The sequence below is a fragment of the Kogia breviceps genome, chromosome 10, assembly GCF_026419965.1.
Source record: "Kogia breviceps isolate mKogBre1 chromosome 10, mKogBre1 haplotype 1, whole genome shotgun sequence".
NCBI classification, from domain to species: domain Eukaryota; kingdom Metazoa; phylum Chordata; class Mammalia; order Artiodactyla; family Physeteridae; genus Kogia; species Kogia breviceps.
The window spans coordinates 32,342,605-32,363,734 of record NC_081319.1 but is presented as its reverse complement, the minus strand read 5'-3'; the positions used below and the strand labels follow the sequence as shown (position 1 = coordinate 32,363,734).

Genomic DNA, 21,130 nt, shown 5'->3' with positions numbered 1-21,130 from the left:
CTCTGAAGATTCTGGATAACATTGTGTACAGTTTACTTCTAGCTTTAAAGCTTTAACTATTCATTTTTATTAGCGAAAAAGAAAAAGCACACACCTGGAACACTGCTAAATTCCTTGACGGTGTCTGTTTCATGGTTTGAGTTTCCCTTTAAAGTGCTTAGTGGTAGTTCCCTTTCCAATGGCTTAATGAGGGGTTTTGAGAACATGTTGTACATGTACATGTTGTTATGTTAAGTGATAAATAAAAGTGGAATAGGAATCTTCAATTAAAACTTTTTTCTTAATCTGTAGTACTGTGTTAATTTGAATGCTCATCTTTTCCCGTAGAATGAATTAAGTGCAGCAACTCACCTGACTTCAAAACTTTTAAAAGAATATGAAAAACAGGTACTATATATGAAAGTTTTAAAAGTATAATTTAAAATATGCAGTGATACAGTATCTGTATAGATAAATAGAATTTCTTATCAATAATTCTAAGCCTTTTGGGATTCACAGAAGGTAATTTTGATATGCCATTGAAATTCCATTATGCACTTATATCTAATTGTAATGATTTAATGTTAGACACAGAGGTTATGTAATTTACCTCTCTTTTTTCAAATGAAGAAACTGAGGCTTGCTCAAGGTTACACAGCTGGCTAGTAGAGAAATTGGAGCTAATTTTAAATCTTTGAACTTCTAGTATGGTGTGCATTCCTGTACACCATGTTGATGGGTCACTTAGCAAACATTTTAATTAATGTGTACTACTTATATGAATTACATTATTTTATTAAAATGATGTTTTTAGAACTTATTCAAAATTTTAGAAGTTTTCTGAAGTTATTTAAAAATTAAAAATTATAATGTCACTCACAAAAGACATACAGCATTGGACCTTTACCTCATCTCTGTTTCTCACTTTTCAGCGTTTTCCACTGGGGGGTGATGATGAAGTTATGAGTTCTACTTTGCAACAGTTTTCAAAAGTTATAGATGAGGTAAATGCTTATTTTATTTTGCTTGGATAAGTGATCTTATAATTAAGTTACTGAAGTTGTTTAGCTTTTATTGGGAAGTTTATTATTATGATTTTATGAGTAAATCTCAATGATAAAAGATTACTATTTAAAGAAGGACCTTATTTCCAAATCTTGGTGGCTGCAACACTATCTTTGTCTGATTAAAGCAAATTGTTTTCAAGGAATAAGTATATAGATGTACTCTCTCTACTTTCATGTACCATTCAATCTTTAATTGTGTAGTTTGATGTAGGCAGGGAGAGAAGAGTTAAGCTGTTAGCCATAGCTGGGCTCTTTACAGTTTCTCTGTCTTTTACGTTGAGCAGTATTTTACCATTCAGTTCATTAATCCTTCCTTCCCAAACAACCAATACCTACCCTTAATTTCTCTACCAGTCAGCAGAACAAATCATTAAGACCTAGAAGCCAAGAGGAAGCAAGGTGGTGAGAAATGTTCGGAGAATCCATCCATAACTATTTTGTACTACTGCAGTGAAAGCTCTTTTCAGATGAGCCATTAGGTAGTTCTGTCTTTTCGAGTCTCTTAACTGGAAAAGTAGTGTTTTGAAATATTTTAATAACTCATCATAGCAAAATATTGTCACAGGAGATCAATTTAAAGAAATATTTATAGGAAATGGAATTTTTTATTGTGGTAAAATATACATAAAATTTACCATTAATGATCATTTTGCAATTCCCAGTGTTGTGCAACCACTACTGATGTTCCAGAACATTTTCATCCTCATCCCAAAGGAAACCTACTAGGTGCCTATTAAGTAGTCACTCCCTCCCTCCCCTCAGCTCCTGGCAACCACAAATCTGCTTTCTGTCTGTATGGATTTGCCTGTTTTGGATATTTCATACAAATGGACTCATACGATTTGTGGATTTTTGCGTCTGTCTTCTTTCACTTGACGTAATGTTGTCAGGGTTCATTCATGTTGTAGAATGTATCAGAATTTCATTTTTTGTTTTTATTTTGTTTTGCTGAATAAAATTCCATTGTATGTATACCACATTTTATTTATCCATTCATTAGTTGACAGACATTTGATTTGGGTTGTTTTCCATCTTTTGGCTAATGTGAACAGTGCTGCTGTGAGCATTCATGTACAAATTTTTTGTTTTTGTTTTTTCAAACACCAGTTTTCAGTTTTTTGGGGTATATACCCAGGAGGGGGAATTGCTGGATCATATAATAATTTTATGTTTAGCTTTTTGAGATACTGCCAAACTGTTTTCCACAGCTCTTGTACAATTTTACATTTCTGCCAGTAATGTAGGAGTGTTCCAATTTCTCCACATCCTTATCAACACTTGTTATTTTCATTAATTTTTTTTACTATTGCCATCTAAGTGGGTGTGAAGTGGAATCTCACTGTAGTTTTGATATGCATTTTCCTGAAGGCTAATGATGTTGAGCATTTTTTCCTATGCTTATTGACCATTTGTATATATTTGAGAAAGTATCTATTCAAACCTTTCCCCATTAAAAAAAATTATGTTTATTTTTTCATGTTTATTTTATTTTACTTTTTTTGGCCACGCCTCACGGCTTATGGGATCCCAGTTCCCCAACCAGGGATTGAACTCAGGCCCTCAGCAGTGAGAGCAAGGAGTCCTAATCACTGGACCACCAGGGAATTCCCTGCCCAATTTTTAATTGGGTTGTCTTTTAGAGCTGAGTTTAAGGGTTCTTTATTCTAAAGTATACAAGTCCCTTATCAGATATGTGATTGGTAAATATTTTCTCCCATTCTGTGGGTCGTCTTTTTATTTTCTTGATAGTATCCTTTGATGCACAAAAGTTTTCAATTCTGATGAAGTCCAGTTTATATTTTCTTTGGTTGCTTGTGCTTTTGGTGTCATATCTTAGAAACCATTGCTAAATTCAAGGTTATCACATGTTTTCTTCTGAAAGTTTTAAATGGAATTTTTTTGACTGTCACCTAATTATGTGATAACATCACATAATTTTAGGGTTCCCTTATGTAAATGTATCAGTACCTTTTTTAACTTTTTGGCCGCACCACTTGGTATATAGGATCTTAGTTCCCCAACCAGGGATCGAACCTGTGCCCCCTGCTGTGGAAGCACGGAGTCTTAACCGCTGGACTGCCAGGGAATCCCTATACCAACACCTTTTTACTAGGTTTTGTTTAGTTTCCATAATGCTGGTTGATTGTCTCTTTGTAGTTATTTGGCCTTTTTGGTCTTTCTTTTACCAGCTTAGCTCTTGTCATGCGGTACTTTCAACGCAGCTTGCTGATGCCATGATGTTCCCCATTACCCAGTTTAAAGAAAGAGATCTGAAAGGTATTGAAGTCAAGCTTATGTTTACTTTCATTAGCTGTCGGAAGATCACTGCTTTTAAAATGTGTAATACCCTATAGCTTAACCATTTCTGACTGTAGCAAGTGTCACTTTTACTTTAATTAGTTGCTAAACATTTACAGGAGCTCCTGCTAGATGTTAAGCTAGCTACTGAGCAGTACTGATATGAATAAGATGTCACATCCCTTGAGAAAGCCCAAAGAAGGAGATGGGTAAACAGATAATTCTGGTACTCTTATAATTAGGGATGAGCAAGGTGCTGTGGGGCCTCAGAGGAGGGTGTCAGAAAGGCTCCCTCACGGATGTGCCATGAGCACTGAGCAAGGAAGAATAATTTGCCAGGAGAAGAGAGTCACTGTTCTACTGGAGGGACCAGAAAGCACAGTTATGGGTCGAAATGCATGTGTTGTTTTGAGAAATTGAGTGTGGCTGCAGTGTTGGATATGTTGTGGGATGGCGGGAGACAACTATAGAAATAGATTAGTTGGGACTAGATCATGCTAAAGATGTTGGACTTGAGTTTATAAGCAAAGAGAAGACAATGGAGGTCTTTAAGAAGTATACCTTTGTTTTTGGAGGATGGATTTAATGCTAGGAGAATGGACTAGGAAGTTGTGAGAGTCCAGTGAGGTGTGGCCAGGGCCTGAACTGGGACAGTGGCGCAGGAGATGAGGCGTGTTGGTGGGCTGGAGTGGTGGGAGGTAGGGGCTGGTCCATCTAACAACCCATGTCTCAGTAGCTTGTGGTGGCTTTCTTTTTTTTCCCATTTAGGATTATTACATGATAAAATGAGAGCGTTTATAGACTTGGCTCTGCTTTCTTACAATTTACAATCTCAGACAATCATACAGACTTATTTACAAAGTATGTAGATAGAGTAAAAATATTGTACTAATGTATCAGTGGATGATAAAGTATTTGAATTATACATGGAATAAAGACAAATGTATTTTAGAGATAGAATTAATATTTGTCTTGGTAATCTTCAAGTATAATCTTTTCCAAGGTCAAGAAACAAGACCTCTTTTCTCCATCTAAGGGGACTGAATATCATAATCTTGTCAATAAAATGTTCTTTTTGTCATTCAGCGTTTGAACTTATTAGAATCAGTATCAAAAAATCAATAGGTTGGATTCTGGTACTAAATCAGAACATTTGTATATCTTAGAATTTGCAGTGTTTTGGTTTTTAAAAATTTACTTATTTTATGTATTTATTTTTGACTGCATTGGGTCTTCGTTGCTGTGCGCAGGCTTTCTCTAGTTGCGGTGAGTGGGGGCTACTCTTAGTTGCGGTGCGCAGGCTTCTCTTCTCTTGTTACAGAGCACGGGCTCTAGGTGCGCGGGCTTCAGTAGTTGTGGTGCATGGGCTCAGTAGCTGTGGCTCGCGGGCTCTAGAGCGCAGGCTCAGTAGTTGTGGCCCACGGGCTTAGTTGCTCTGCGGCATGTGGGATCTTCCCAGACCAGGGCTTGAACCTGTGTCCCCTGCATTGGCAGGCACATTCTTAACCACTGAGCCCCCAGGGAAGCCCTGAAATGGTTTTAAAATTTTGTTTTGGGGTCATATTACAATTTGTGGCAGGTACAATTTCTGGTGGTGTAACTGTTGTTAATGATAGTAAATGTTAGGCTAGTTGAAACACAATAACTTTTTCACTTTGAACGTTGAACTTCGAAATATTTGGAGTTTTAATAGTAGCTTAAATGGTAGTTACTGTTTTCTAAACAAAATTTAAGATAGTTCATAAATATGCTAAACTGAAATTATTCTTGAACTTTTCCAGAAATATTGACATTAAAGGAAGTGTTTCAGATTGCTAGTAATGGTAAGCTCTGAATACTTTGTACATTTATTTCTTGTAATGATGCATTTCTTTATCAACACAAATCTATGGCCAGATTTTATGTAATAATTGAAAAAAATGAAGCTAATTAAAGGTTTAAGTGAATATTATTTAAATCCTTGTTATTTAAGTTGCACTATTTATGCTAGAAGAAATATTTGAAAGGAAGTTAATAAATCTTGTGGTTTGTTTATCTTCATAATACCTAAGAAGGTGGTATATTTTCCCTTCCTTATTTTCCTGTCTATTCCATATTTTCTTTAATGAGCATTTGCTACTTCTGTACTAAAAAATACTTTAAAAAACTTTTAGTGGACTACTGTTTCCTTGGAATTAAATGTTTTTACCAATTTAATAAACAGAAACATACTTTAGGGGGAAATTTGGCTGTGGGGAACATTTGGGTGGAGTGGATCACATAGTAGGGGATTCTTATTTTACTTTAGTACATTTGTTGAAAGATGCACATGTGAAAACCATTAAAGCACTTATAAGTTTTGCAAAGTACTGTTGTATTTTTGTTAATAGTCATTTCTGTTTTCCAGATCATGATGCTGCAATTAACAGATATAGCAGATTGTCAAAGAAAAGAGAAAATGACAAGGTGTGATACATATTACTCCTTCAGTATCACAATTAACAACTGTTTCATTAGGTGGTCTAGTTTCTCCAGTTTAAAAATGGTAGCCAGCAGTTGCTTTGTATGCTTTGCTGTATTGCCCTTAGTTTATTCTTTCCTTCTAGTTATTTCAAAGCCTTTCTGTTAATTATCAGACAATTAATAATTGTCTTTTTAAACAAAATATTCTTCTGTTGATAGAGTTTTATAAGTAAACGTAACTATTCCAAAAATGTAATTGATGCCCAGGTGTAACATTGCCTCCTTTTGCTTTGTATTTTGATAACACTGCATTTGTTTTATATATGTATTCAAAAGTGTGTTCTGATATACAGTGGTTAAAAAGTTGAATTGTTACATACATAATTGAATGAAATTCTGTTTTGAGGACCTCCTCATTTACAGGGAATATATATATATATATATACATATATATATATTTTATGCTTCTTCAAGGAGTGAAATTCAGAAATATTATACTACATTTGAGGAGAAATGCATTTGAGTAAAGAACAAAGAACAGAGTATTAACAAGTTCATCTAGATGCTCCTTAAGATCATTTCTCTGTCAGTGCTTAGTCCAAGGCTTGATCAGAGTAGGCCTCCGCTAGATGCTTGTGAGTGAGGTGGTCTCTGTGCCCAGGAATTGGCGTCTGCAGCCTTGGCTGCAGCTGCTGGTAGGGACACAGTGACCACTGTGGGAATCCACAGTTGGGTATGATTACTGTGCAACAGCCACTGTGACACAAAAAAGGAATGTTTCTCTCACAAATTCAGTACAAAGATCTGCTTTCACTGATTACTTGATGGTGCAAATATTTATAAAATACATATGTTTTTAGATCTACATTACTTTGTTACTTTGCCATAGAGAAGCAGTTAAAGGCTCTAAGTATGAACTTTGTTTTATTTTACATTGCCTCTGGCTGTTCCAGGTATTTTTAAAAACATTCTTCCACTAATTCAAGTTATTTGAAAAATTTATTGAGCACCTACTATATGTTGGGTACTATGGGGGAACAATGTGAGTAGGCTCCACCTCTGCCCTCAAGTAGTGGATAATCCACATCTATCAAAGGCTTCCTGTATGAAGGCATGTGACTAGAGCACCTGCCAGAATACAAGGATGAAGAGAACACATGAATTAACACTGAGTTAAGTGCAGTAAAGAAGTCTTAACAAAATGCTGGGAGAGCAGAGAGAGGACAGTGTATCTTTGATTGGTAAGTTGGGATATGTTACACTTTAAGGAGGTGTCATTTGCATTGAAGCTGAGCAGATGTCAGTGGTTTGGGATTGGGGGAGAGGGCATTTCTGGAAGAAAAATGGCCTTTGCAGAAGCACATGGGAGAGTCTGGAGAGTGTAAAGGTTAAGAGCACTGGCTCTGGAATCAGACTGGTTGGGAACTAATATCAGCTGTGCCGCTTATTTTCCTGAGGTCAAATAAGCTGGTTTGGTTTGGTTACACTGGTTACTTAATTTCTGTATCACAAAAACTCAATAGTTGTGAAGAGGAAGGAGAATGCATGCCGAGTACGTGGCTTGTAGATTTTATTATTATTTCTAGCAGTAATTATGATAATGGAAAGATAATCATTTCAGTGTGTCTGGAGCATAGGATGTATTTGGGGGAGGTATGGCCAAACGACAAGAAAGGTAGTTTGGGGCCAGGTTACTATGTTAATGACTGAAATGTATGTTAGCGGGAGTGGGCAGCCACCAAAGGATTTTAAGTAAATGAGTGACACCATGCAATTGTGATAACAGAATGAAAATATTAGTGGAAATATGAAGAGGACAAGACTAGAGGGAATCCAATGAAAAGGTATCGGAATAGTTGGCAAAGATATTAGGAGAGTCTCAGCTAAGGTTGTTATTGAAAGTGTAGAGGAGGGAATACTTTTGGAAGATACTTCACAAGTAGAATTGACAAGACTTATGGGAGGAGGAGGAATTAAAAAATGAGTCCCCAAATTCTTAGTTGATGGGATGGATCTAGGAAAAATTAAGAGAGCTAAGAAACAAAGTAGAGGAGCAGGTTTTGTGAGGAGGATACTGTCTTCAGTTTTGTGCATTTCCAGCACATTCACGCATAAAGGAGCCATATGGAGAACTGCTTCCTCTGACAACTGGGAGAGTGAGGGGCAGGAGATAAAACTTCGGGAGTCATTGGTGTATTAGAATATTCTCGGTACTTGCTTTGGTATTCTGTGGAAAGCAGGAAGAGAAGAGACAGTGTATGTCATGTAACAGGTGCTCAATAAATATTCGTTGTCTGAATACAAGAACTCAAGGGACATAGTTTAAGTGTGGGTGAAGGAAAACAAGTACAAGAAAAGAGGAGCATTAGGGAGAGAACCAGAGAACTAGGAGGCAAGTGGTATGCTGTGAACTGAAAAAAGGTCAAAGATTAACGGCTAAGCTAATACCAGACTGTTTTCTGCTTTTCCTCCATGTTGTAGACCTTATCTGCCATGCTTAGTTCACTTACTATACCATTCATAGCTATGTGTGGAATGCTGCTTTTAATGTGCATTTAAAAAAATAAAGTGGTTGGTAGTAAAACAGGAAAACTATCTTAGCCAATATTCTGCAGGATTTCTATTTCAGAAAATAAAGCTATGTACAATTGCTGGTGATGCACCTTTTTCCTTGGGTAGTCTCTTCCCCTCAGCCACTACTAAAGATAATTCAAAATTAAATAAATAATAGTATTTTTAATCTTTCACTCAAAGGTGAAGTATGAAGTAACAGAAGATGTCTACACTTCCAGAAAAAAACAACACCAGACCATGATGCATTATTTTTGTGCATTAAATACTCTTCAATACAAAAAGAAAATAGCATTGTTAGAACCTCTACTTGGGTACATGCAAGCTCAGGTGAATATTGTACTGTGTTTTGGATTATAACTGTCTTAAGAACTTTATATTGTTTGATTTTTATGTTAAATGTAAGGATATTACACACTAAGGTCAAATACTCATTTGTGTCTGTGATTTTAAAGCATTTTTAAAAATGTCAGAGTGCTATTTTAAGGAAGTCAGGGATAAGGGTTTTCCTAGCAAATGAAGATTTCAAATATTTTAGGGTAAATGAAACCACTCACCTTGTATTTAGACCTTGCCCATCACAGCTGGGGACAGGGAACAGAAAGATAAATGAATTCCAAAGCTACTCCTATTGCTCAAGCTTCCACTCACTCTTGCTTCATAATAGATCTGAAAGAGAATGGACATGTTTGAGCTTGTCTCATGTTCCTGTCATACTTCCTGAGTTAATATTAATGGATGGGGGCTTCCCTGGTGGCGCAGTGGTTGAGAGTCCGCCTGCCGATGCAGGGGACACGGGATCGTGCCCAGGTCCGGGAGGATCCCACATTTCGCGGAGCCGCTGGGCCCGTGAGCCATGGCCACTGAGCCTGCGCGTCCGGAACCTGTGCTCCGCAACGGGAGAGGCCACAACAGTGAGAGGCCCATGTACCGAAAAAAAAAAAAGATTAATGGATGAACTCCAAAGTATTCCAAGAGTTGTACATCAGGAAGGAGGCTAGAAAATTAAATTTGGCTAACATAAGATGGAATAGCAGTCCCCTAAAAGCAAGAGTTTAAAGAAATTTGAATATTCCTTTGAATATGAGTACTTATTATTCCTCAGATATAAAACTTATCTTTGTAGTAAACATGAAATAGTTTATCCATATGACTTACTTGAAATGTTTTAAAATATATTTTCTAATTTTAAAAACTTGGTTACTATATGCATGTGTTAATATATAAGATGATGCACAGTGAAATTTAAGTGTAGTTTCTTCAGTGGCTCTATGCCCAGTAGAAATCATTGTAAACTACAACCTATTTTTACACAAATGGAAATAATCCTTTGTTTTTTACTTAACTATGTATCTTGGTGATTGTTTATATGATTCACTCTAAGTATTTTGTGTGTATGTGTTTCTGTTGTTCAACCTCCCATTCCCACGCCCTCTTGCCCCAGATAAGTTTCTTTAAGATGGGTTCTGAAAATCTCAATGACCAACTGGAAGAATTCTTAACTAATATTGGAACAAGTGTACAGAAGTAAGTATTTTCTTCCTTAAAATTGAAAATGAAGTTATGAGAATGATAAGTTAACAGCTAAATACCATAATCTAAAAATATTTACCACTTAATTTCTGAGGGGCTATTTTCCCTGCCGTGAGAGTGTTTCTTGAGTGGCTTGTGGATGCTTCTCGGTTTTCTCACCATCTTTTCCACAGAATTTGAACTCTGAATTTCATAACAGTGTCAACTCTGATGGTATTTTATTGATTGTAGACTAGGTTTTATGTCTGAATACAGCAGACACATAATAGTAATTATCCATAAGTGAATTATCTTCACAGGTATCTGAATTGTAGGGGATAGATGGGAGAGTACTAAATAAATCTTGCTTTACAAGCCATGAGAGATTAAAGAGACAGAGAAAGTAGTTCCAATCAGGTTCAGAGTCTGAGCAGAGATGTGGTTAATCTGCAATATGGAGGGAGATGAAAATGATTATTGTTTTAAACGCACAGGACAGAGCAGTTTGAAAATTCCTCCAAAGTATGAGTCATTCAGTGTGGCTTCATTAGTTTTGGAATTTGGTATTGTTCCCAAATATCTAAGTTTCAAGTAAAACGTAAAGCTGCTTTATAACACGCCACTTTAACCACCCATGCCACTGCTGTTCTCTTTAGGAAAATATATACAGAACAAATTTACAGATAAATAAGATGGGTAAGGAGTTCTTTGTCTGTTGTAGTTTGTAGTAAATAATCTGTTCCCTCTGTTAGTGTTCGCAGGGAAATGGACAGTGATGTAGAGACCATGCAGCAGACAATAGAGGATTTGGAAGTAGCCAGTGACCCCTTGTATGTGCCTGACCCAGATCCCACAAAATTTCCTGTTAATCGAAACTTAACCCGAAAGGCTGGATACCTTAATGCTAGGAAGTAAGAAAACTATTGTTATTTTCACATATTGTGTATCAATTAAGGTAATAGGAAGTGAATATAATAAATGATATCTCCAAACTGTTCCGATTTTACTAAATGTTGAATCTTTTTACTAATACCACTGTTAGTATTTATGCCAACTTTTTGACAGATGAGGTACATGAATAATTTTCAAAAGTAAAATTCTATTTAGATATTTATCAAATGATTTATAATTATTTTTTAAAAGTGAAACCAATTTGAGCTTAAATCAATCTAGCATAACATGTGAATGCTATTAAATATCATTGTCATACTTTAAAATATATGTAATTACACCATCAAGTCAAATTTTAGTTTTTACTTTAAGATAGGATAAAGCAAGTTAACCTAGCAGTAAAATAAATTCTTTTGTTTTGAATTTATTCCCTTGAAATAGTTGGACTGTATTTTATGGAGCATCATACAGCTGTAATTTGATCATTTCCAGCCTTGTTTTGGAAATATATACATGCACAATCACACAAGTGGGTCAGTTTACGTGAATTTACTTTAGAAACTGAAAACCTGATTTTTATATTTTCTAGGCACCTTAGTGCCTTTTTGCACGGTGGTTCTTTGTGATGTGCTTTATCTTTATCTTGTTTCTGGCTGATGATGAGATTTTTGATGTGTTGTTATTAAAGAGTGAATGTACTTTCTTCATTTAGTAAAACAGGCTTGGTGTCATCTACCTGGGACAGACAGTTTTACTTCACACAGGGTGGAAACCTAATGAGTCAGGCCCGTGGGGACGTAGCAGGAGGCCTGGCCATGGACATAGACAACTGTTCAGTAATGGCTGTGGACTGTGAAGACAGGCGATACTGTTTTCAGATCACTTCTTTTGATGGCAAAAAGTTAGTATTTTTCCCTACTATTAAAAAAAATTTGTCATATTTTAAAACTACTGAAATGTAGGATAATTCCTTTTCACTTGGACATTGTACACATATTTTAGAATTATTATGTATTAAGATAATTTTCTTTTTAATCTTGTAGAAATTAGTTGAATTTTCCTTTTTGACTTAGATAAATGATGGCTTAATATTTTGAGGTTGTCAAAGCAAGTTTATATGGTAAAGACCTGGGATTTCATGTTAAGAGACTTGTCACTGAAACTCCAGCATGGTATGGGGAAGGCAGCACAAGTTAGTGGAAAGACCTCCAACCTTGGGTCTTCCCTGGTGGCGCAGTGGTTGAGAGTCTGCCTGCCAATGCAGGGGACATGGGTTCGTGCCCCGGTCCTGGAAGACCCCACATGCCGCAGAGCGGCTGGGCCTGTGAGCCATGGCCGCGGAGCCTCTGCTCCGCAATGGGAGAGGCCACAACAGTGAGAGGCCCGCATACCAAAAAAAAAAAGAAGAGTTCCAACCTTGGGGTCAGAAAGTTCAAATTTCTGGATCCACTACCTACTTTGCAGTGTTAGACAAGTTACCTGACCTCTCTGAGCTTCAATTTTCTACATGTAAAATGGAGGGGGGGGGGTGTCCTTCATTTCTATTTTGTGAATTGTTATGTAGAATAGAACTCTAACTTATGTAATGTGCCTAGCATGTAGTAGGTGCTAATAATAATATTTTAAAATGTTAATCAAATATTTCTGATCAAATTAATTATTTAGGCCATTAATGTTTACATGCCATTTTTTTGTTTTTGTTTTTGTTTTTTTGCGGTATGCGGGCCTCGCACTGTTGTGGCCTCTCCCGTTGCGGAGCACAGGCTCTGGACGCACAGGCTCCGCGGCCATGGCTCACGGGCTTAGTTGCTCCGCGGCATGTGGGATCTTCCCGGACCAGGGCACGAACCCGTGTCTCCTGCATCCGCAGGCGGATTCTCAACCACTGCGCCACCAGGGAAGCCCTACATGCCATTTTTTAAACTTCTATTACCTTTGCATTAAACAAGAATCCCATAGAGCAGCTTTTAAAACAAATTTTTGAGAAGCACAGAAAAATACAAAAAGATGTATGAAAAAAATCTATAATCTCATTAACCAGAAGCAATAATTAACTTTTTGGTCATTGCCTTACAGTTTTTATTTTTTATTCTAAGTACATTTTTAAAATAGTTGAGGAAATACTGAATGTTTATTTCATCATACAATGAATGTCAATTACTGTGTGTCATTTATCACACTGGGTGTTGGGAGTCCCTTTGTTCATTTGTCAAAATTACCAAACTGTTAACATTACTGGTTGTATTTACATTTTTGTATTTCCAGTTTTTTGCTAATGCTTAACATGATTTCCCATTTCACATTCCTGGTGTGATTCAAAATTAGTGAAAAAACTTTTTTTCTAACTCTTACAATATTAACATCTATAGAAAAGCTACATATCCCTATGTTAGTGATTAATATGTTGAAAAGTTTTACTTAACCATATTCAAGGAAAAATAATAAATAATGAAGTAAAATTAGTATTTTCTATTAGGACACTGATTTATGTTTGAAATATATATGGTAAGTGTCAGAAAGTTGAAATGCATTGTCTTAGTGTCAATGTACCTTTGTTATAGGATTCCTTCTGAAAACCAGCACATTTCTTTTTTGGTACATCTTGGCATAGATAGACAAAGTCAAGAGTTGTTAAAATCTGAGTCCTGATACCTCTGATAGTCTCCTTTCCTTAAGATACTGGTTGGTTATGTGTTTTCTGTTTGTTTGTTTCATATTGATGTGTATCTTTAAAGATAAAAATGTCTCACTCATGTTAAAAGTACTTTAGAAAAAAGTTGACTGTCAAACTTTTTCTCTTTTTTTTCAGGTCTTCAATTTTGCAAGCAGAAAGTAAAAAAGACCATGAAGAGGTAAAATTTTATCTACTTAATTTCTTCAGCATCATCTTAAGATATTTTTCTGATGACAAAACATATTGATGTGTTCATTATAGAAATTTGGAAAATCCTAGTTAATTACAAATCTTTTTTTCATAAAAGTCTATTGTCCTCAAGCAACATTCTTAAGTTTCACGTGGAGTTTTACAACTGGACCTATAAGGAGAGACCTTAGAGATCATCTCTTGCTGTCTTTTTAAAAGCTCAAATTCAGAAATGACCTTGTGACTGCTGCTTTCTGGCAGGCTGTTAGTATCATGAGGCGAGTTTAATCTATTCCCTTCTCTTACCAACTCTGAGACAGTATTTGCTGCATTAAGAATATAGTGGCAGATGTAGCATGGCAGGAAGCAACTAAAGCTTAAAACCTTGGGGAAATGAAAGACAGAAAAACAAAAATTTGGGAGTGTTTGTTCTTCCTCATGAGTCTTGTTTTTGGCTCCATTTTTACTTGTTGTTCACCAAATATGGAAGGTAAGTTGTTATATAATTGTGTTGGTAAAAGACAAGGTTAGAAATTATGTAGAGATCAACTTTTATTTACTTCTTATGGAAAAGAGTAGGTATTAAAACCTTCTGGTCTCTGAGGAATACAGACATATGTCTGTTCTTTGCAGGGTTTACCAAACAGAATATTAGGTTAGCTTTGTGAGGCTCCTCAGGCACTGGAATACTTGAGAGTGAAGCAGAGGATGTGGGGCAGAGAGTGTTTTCTGTGTTATTTATAAACCTGAAAGGGGGGAAGTATGTAAAATACATTCACAAGGAATATATTTAGCTCTTAACTTTTTTTACATTGGTATTAATCATGATATCTGAGTCCAGACTGTCTTATTTGGTGGGGATTAGAGGGGGGTGTGATATAAAAAGATAAATATAGACTATTAAATTACAGTTTAACATGATAGCTATATTTTTAATTTCCTTGTATGAAATAAATTTGGGATTTAAAAATAACAAATCTCTTCAGTGTTCTGTTATACCTTCATATGTTGTACATATATGTGTTTTTGTATATAGGAAGGTATTTATCTCATAAGAAAGATTATATGTTATTTCTTCTAGTGAAACTTCTATGTCAGTTAAATATTAAATACTCTCTTTTAGAAGGGAAGCATTGTAGAAAAAAATATTAATCATATTTTTCTATTTTTTCCTCTTGCAGTGGATCTGTACAATAAATAATATATCTAAACAGATATATTTAAGTGAAAACCCAGAGGTAATATTTTTATTTTATGTATCCAGATCTGGCAAAATTGAATAATTCTGTGGTTTATATGGCTTTTATTGTATTTTCTCAAGTTCTGTAATCTTTTAATTGGCCCTTGAATGGGCAACTTTCATATATCATGAATAGAATGAGTATCTGGTCTTCCTAGAACAGTAAATTATTTCAGAACATACTGAAATCAGTCAACCAACAAATGTAAGTAGACATCAACCTTGTGTTTAGCACCGTGTTGAGCACCATGGAGAAAGGGGATATAGAAGAAAAATAGGCCGTGGCCTCTGCCCTCCAGGAGCTTATGTATGTGGGAAGAGAAAACTAAAACTTTAAGTAACATTTCATATAAATTGAAAGTGTATGGTGATGACTGAAAGCTTAAGATTTCAGAATATTAAGATCAGTATGGATTTTAGTTTTCGAGAAAACTCTGTGGAGATGGCAGAATCCTGAGCTAGGTAGGATTTGTCCAAATTTTGAGGAAAAGAGAAGACACTAGATAAGAGAATAAAAACAAAAGCACAAATGCAGAAATGTTGTGTTTGTGAAATTAGTTGTATAATTAGAATTGAAAGGTCTTGTTGGAGAGTAATAGAAAACTGAAATGTGCATACAGATCACCTGGGGACCTTGTTAAAATGCATATTACCTTTCTGTAGGTCTGGGGTGAGGCAGCCTGAACTGTCAGGTTTTGCCAGTTATGCTTTAAGTAGTGGGTATCAAATCAGATGAACTCAGCAGTGTAGACAGAGTTGTAGATGCAGTCCAAACATGCAGGCAGAACCCGGGGTGCAGAGAACTCTGGAAGGACCAGTGAGTCCTAACTGCAGTGTAGTTGGGAAGAGACTTGGTTTAAGAGAGGAACCATCTGACCTCTGCCAGTCTTGGTAGGCCCAGCTAGGCTGTGAACCCGGCTGCCTCCCAGGGCTGTTTGGGGCTGATGGGAGGCTGGGGGTGGGGGTTACGGTTTCAGTTGAGGCAGATCAGGGCTAATTTCTCTAGGAAGCCCTACCCTTCTAAGTCTTAAACTGTTGTTGGTGTAGTGGTTAATTAGATAGGACTGTTGGGGGACATGTAGGAGGCCATTATAGTTTAGGCACGAATTGAGGGTCTGAACATGGTGGTAACCTGAGGGAAGAGAGAAGAATGAATCATAGAAACACGTAAAAAGAAATTAGGTGGACTAGTTAGTAACTGATCGATGTAAAGGATGAAGAAACTGACCAATATGAAGGAGACAAAGATGACTTCCAGGTTTTAAGCCCAAATGAAGGGAAAAACAATTTGGAAAAGAAGAGTTCTGTTTTTACCATAATGGTTTTGAGGTGCCATCCAAGACACATATGATTTGGATGCCTAGGAAAAAAGTTTTGAACTAAAGAAGCAAAATCTCATGACCTGAAAAATATTAGTTATTTCTGTTAGTTTTATAATGATCTAATGAGTTTAATCTAAGAATATCAGTGCTAACTGTAGAGAAGTCTTCTGCTTTTAGTAACTTGATCTCCTGCCAATCTTGCTTTTTCTTTCTGTTATGTCACTTGGAAACAACAAAAAATTAAAATGCAAATTAGATGACGTGTTAATACCTAGGGAATACAAAGGGAATGTAGTGTTTGGATTTGAATAAGTCAGGCTTATTGTACTTTCCTGCCAATTATCAGAAGTCAGAGTTTTAATATTTTTCAGATTATCCAGAACTATTTTATTTATATTAATGAGAGAAGAAATTTTGATCAATTTGTGGTATTGTCTTCATACTTTTGCTAAGACGCAGAAGTGCAAAAATGTTTTGTGATTATTTTTTCTAATGTACATGCTATTTTATTTAGCTCATGTTTTAAATAAGTTTTAAATTATTTAATAAGTTTAATATTTTAATAAGTTTAAAAATATTTCTTATGGAAAGCTTTTTTTCAAATTTGGCCTGAAAATATCCATGATAACTTTATTAATAAATACACAGATATTTCTGAGCATAAATACATTCTGGAAAATCATGAAAACTTCAGCATTATAGTTATAAAGTACTTTAATATTTTGTGACTATTTCCTACTCCTTTTAAATTTCTTTATTTAGCAAATTTGAGTGCCCATATGCTAGGCACTGTACTAGGTGCTAGCAATACAAACCTTAATCTAAAAAAAATTTGATAGTTATAATTTTTTTTTTTTTTTTTTTTTTTTTTGCGGTACACGGGCCCCTCACTGTTGTGGCTTCTCCCGTTGCGGAGCACAGGCTCCGGACACTCAGGCTCAGCGGCCATGGCTCACGGGCCCAGCCGCTCCATGGCATGTGGGATCTTCCCAAACCGGGGCATGAACCTGTGTCCCCTGCATCGGCAGGCGGACTCGCAACCACTGCGCCACCAGGGAAGCCCGATAGTTATAATTTAAAGAAAAAATATTTCCTATTATGTATATTAGTAGAAAAAAATCAGATTTTCCCCCTAGATTTACAGGAAGTAAGAGGAAACTTAAGTTATAATGTTGTGAAGTTAATTGTGTGTCTTAATACTAAGACAAGAGAATGTGGAACTACTTTAGTAACTTCAATTTACATTTTACGTGTAACTCAAGGACATTCTGACAGTTCAGAGAGTTATATTTAAACTTTTGGTTTTCTTGCTTTACTAATTAGTCCTTTTTTAAAAAAAATAATAGGAAATTGCTGCACGAGTAAATCAGTCAGCTTTGGAAGCTGTTACTCCTTCCCCATCTTTCCAGCAGAGGCACGAGAGCCTGCGGCCAGCAGGGTGAGTTACCAGACTGAGCTATTTAAAGAACTATATGGGCTATTGAAAGTGTTAGCAAACACTTTGATTTTAGCAGTGCTAGTTACATTAGTACGAAATAGTTCTAGAAAATGTATTTCAAATTGGTAAATTTACTAGCAAGAGTGCTAAATAAATGATGATTCCAAATTTCCCTTGTGTTTATCTCTAGGTTAAAGTGATTTATGTTTCTGAATTTAGTAACTGGAAAGAAAGAAGTCTTTTGATAAAGTCTTTTGACAAAGTATCTGTGATTTGGGATTGTGTTTATTAAAATTTGTTCTCATTGACTTATAAAATTGTATTTTCTTTTCTCATAGTTTAAGTGTTTAATTTCCAAAAGAGAAAACTAAATGCAATGCCTTCTTGTTTTCTTCTGTGCTTAGACAATCTCGGCCACTGACAGCTCGAACCAGCAGGTCAGGATCCATAGGATCTGAGTCCACAAATTTGGCTGCCCTCTCTCTAGATTCTCTCGTTGCCCCAGACACCCCAATACAGTTTGACATCATTTCTCCTGTGTGTGAAGATCAGCCTGGCCAGGCAAAAGCCTCTGGCCAGGGAGGCAGGTGGGTGATAGGCAGGTCTGTAGGGCTGTAAGGCTTATGAGCCAATTTCTACAGTTGAGAGCCTTCCCTCATATATCTTGTGCATCAGCTATGTTTTACTTTCTTTGTTTAATTACCTAACAGAATTTTGATAGTTGGAGAAGAATCATGCAGGCTTTTCTCTGTTTTTTGCCTCAGTTAAATGAGTTAAGATAATTTAGTTTTAGAAATACTCAATTCTGGGGGCTTCCCTGGTGGCGCAGTGGTTGAGAGTCTGCCTGCCGATGCAGGGGACACGGGTTTGTGCCCCGGTCTGGGAGGATCCCACATGCCACGGAGCGGCTAGGCCCGTGAGCCATGGCCACTGAGCTTGCGCGTCTGGAGCCTGTGCTCCGCAACGGGAGAGGCCACAACAGTGAGGGGTCCGCATACCACAAAGAAAACAAACAAAAAAAGAGAACCAAAAATACTCAATTCTGAATTGTTTATCAGATCTACTTCTAAGGTATTTACTCTTAAAATTACAGAAGAAAGTTGACGGTCCTATTTTTATGTCATGACAGTATTTTTAAAATTCTTGAGAGTAATACATGTGCTACAGGTTTATTAGAAAATGTTATCTAGGGGACTTCCCTGGTGGTCCAGTGGGTAGGACTCTGTGCTTCCAATGCAAGGGGCCCAGCTTCAATCGCTGGTTGGGCAACTAGATCCCGCATGCATGCCACAACTGAGAAGTCTGCATGATGCAACTAAGAAACCCGCATGCCTCAACTAAAAAAAAATAATAATCTTGTGTCAGGCTAAGAAATCTCCAGGAAGGAACTAAAACATTGTCATGCTATGAATTATTAATGAATTATCTTTTGTTTATATAATGAGAAATCCTTGTCAAAGCAGTTAAAATTTTTCTTTGGCTATGGATGAAGGAAACGTGGCTTAAGGCAAATCATTTATTAAGTAGGTGGGGCACCTAATAAATTGATAATGTAGTAATTTGGATATACATGGCCGTGACCAAGAAAAGATAATTTACTCTTGATCACAGAAATATACTTAGCATTTGATATGATAGGTCAGACATGTATTAGGGAGATCAATTTCATGTTATCTTAAAGCCAGTGTTATTTTAGAACCACTTAGCTCTCTGTTTGTCTGTAAAACCTACTTTGGATTGTACTTTTCTTCCTTCATTGTGGGTGTGTCATGAGCCATGCACACTAAGGAGGGAGGGAGCTTCCATCTCTAGTTAGCTTTTCTTCTTGCATTCTGTTATGTATGCCTTGGGAAAAACAGGTTTAAGACTAGAAAATGTTCAAATTATCATAGTTAACTTGCGACGTGTACTTAGAGGACCTAAAAAAAGGATTTTTACAATCCAGGGAAATTCCTGGCATTTTTCTCATGTATCTATAAAGTTGAAGCTAAATTAGCCATTCCTCTGTCCTATTTTATTTAAATTCAAGAACTTTTGCAACATGTTTTATTATAATGTTGATTTTTGTGTGTCTATGGCTAAACATGCAATCTGTCCACATCTTCTAAAATATAGCAACTTTGAGTTCAGCCTGTTAACTTAGTGTGAGGGCAGAGGCCTTCATCACAAGTGAGTTGGTCATCAGTAGTGTTCCTTAACAGGAAGGGGTATTTTGGAGCTTTTTAAAAATGTATGTACAAGGTTTTGTGACTTTTAGTTTTTAACTCTGGGTTCAATGATTGAGATTCCTTCCACGTGGCTCATGATAACTGACCTCTGGATCATAATTTTTTAAAATACTTTTCAGGCGTACAAATCCATTTGGAGAATCTGGAGGAGGTACAAAATCTGAAACTGAAGGTAAAACAAGTGTAGTATTCTTATATTTTAGAAATTCTGAGAGCAGTAAACTGTGTGAAGAATTTGATGTTTACATTTGTTTTGCTGTATGCTGTTTTAATGGTATCTATACTTCACAGTTTTCTCTTTTCACTCATAGTACATTTAAAGCAACAGAACTTAATCAAACTTAAGATTTCATTATTCACACAAAATTATAGATTATGAAACTTTTGCCCTCATAGTCAAATTCTCATTCCATAAGATATCATTTGACCTTTTCCTAACAGCTGTTTTCTTCTGGTTTTGGAGCATAACTTTTTTTTTCTTTTTCCCATAGCTATTTACTTTGATATAATTTCAAACTTACAGAAAAGCTGTACACATAGTAAAAGGGATACTTTTTAACTCAGAAGTACCAATTGCCAAAGCATAACCTTTTGCTATTTGAGTTTGGGATCTTAATTCTTCTAGAAGATGAACATTGTAGTTAGGAGTTATTTCTAAATGCTTCTGCTATGTTGAATTTTTCATTGGAAAACCTAAAGAAAGCAGTGTATTTTATTCCTTAGGAAAAGAAATTTGGGATTTAAAAACACATAATGTACCTTGTTTTGTTGTAGATTAACCTTTTGCTATTTGAGTTTGAGATCTTAATTCTTCTATAAGATGAACACTGTAGTTACGAGTTATTTCTAAATGCTTCTGCTATGTTGAATTTTTCATTGGAAAACCTAAAGAAAGCAGTGTATTTTATTCCTTAGGAAAAAAAATTTGGGATTTAAAAATACATAATGTACCTTGTTTTGTTGTAGATTCTATTCTTCATCAGTTGTTTATTGTCCGATTCCTTGGTTCTATGGAGGTGAAATCAGATGACAATCCAGATGTTGTTTATGAAACAATGCGCCAAATCTTAGCTGCCCGGGCCATCCATAACATCTTTCGTATGACAGAATCACATTTATTAGTCTCTTGTGATTGTTTAAAGTAAGTAGTAACCTGTCCCTCAAAAAACTGTAGGAAAAAATGTTTACATAATTTTAGCCTAATTAAAATTTGTCTCCCAAATTTTTAATTATTATTATAGGTTAATTGATCCACAGACACAAGTTACAAGGCTCATGG

General features: G+C 36.0%; 1 protein-coding gene and 1 long non-coding RNA gene across 3 annotated transcripts in view; one reads left to right on the top strand and one right to left on the bottom strand.

The window, feature by feature from the left end:
- APPL1 (adaptor protein, phosphotyrosine interacting with PH domain and leucine zipper 1) overlaps positions 1 to 21,130 on the top strand; it is a 34,439-nt gene that overhangs the window by 6,372 nt on the left and 6,937 nt on the right. For both annotated transcript variants that reach the window (XM_059078038.2, XM_059078037.2), the window contains exons 3-18: positions 328 to 387; positions 912 to 983; positions 3,236 to 3,323; positions 5,126 to 5,167; positions 5,731 to 5,789; positions 8,541 to 8,687; positions 9,802 to 9,884; positions 10,622 to 10,780; positions 11,473 to 11,661; positions 13,570 to 13,612; positions 14,805 to 14,861; positions 17,532 to 17,623; positions 18,028 to 18,210; positions 19,971 to 20,023; positions 20,818 to 20,992; positions 21,093 to 21,129. In XM_059078038.2, the coding sequence (XP_058934021.1) occupies positions 328 to 387; positions 912 to 983; positions 3,236 to 3,323; positions 5,126 to 5,167; positions 5,731 to 5,789; positions 8,541 to 8,687; positions 9,802 to 9,884; positions 10,622 to 10,780; positions 11,473 to 11,661; positions 13,570 to 13,612; positions 14,805 to 14,861; positions 17,532 to 17,623; positions 18,028 to 18,210; positions 19,971 to 20,023; positions 20,818 to 20,992; positions 21,093 to 21,129 (1,539 nt within the window). The remainder of the gene's footprint in view (positions 1 to 327; positions 388 to 911; positions 984 to 3,235; positions 3,324 to 5,125; positions 5,168 to 5,730; positions 5,790 to 8,540; positions 8,688 to 9,801; positions 9,885 to 10,621; positions 10,781 to 11,472; positions 11,662 to 13,569; positions 13,613 to 14,804; positions 14,862 to 17,531; positions 17,624 to 18,027; positions 18,211 to 19,970; positions 20,024 to 20,817; positions 20,993 to 21,092; position 21,130) is intronic.
- On the bottom strand, positions 7,344 to 21,019 carry LOC136794980 (uncharacterized). Its single transcript, XR_010842527.1, has 3 exons — positions 20,803 to 21,019; positions 8,915 to 9,026; positions 7,344 to 8,013 (listed from the first exon to the last, which is right to left on the bottom strand). It is a non-coding gene; the product is annotated as an uncharacterized lncRNA (long non-coding RNA).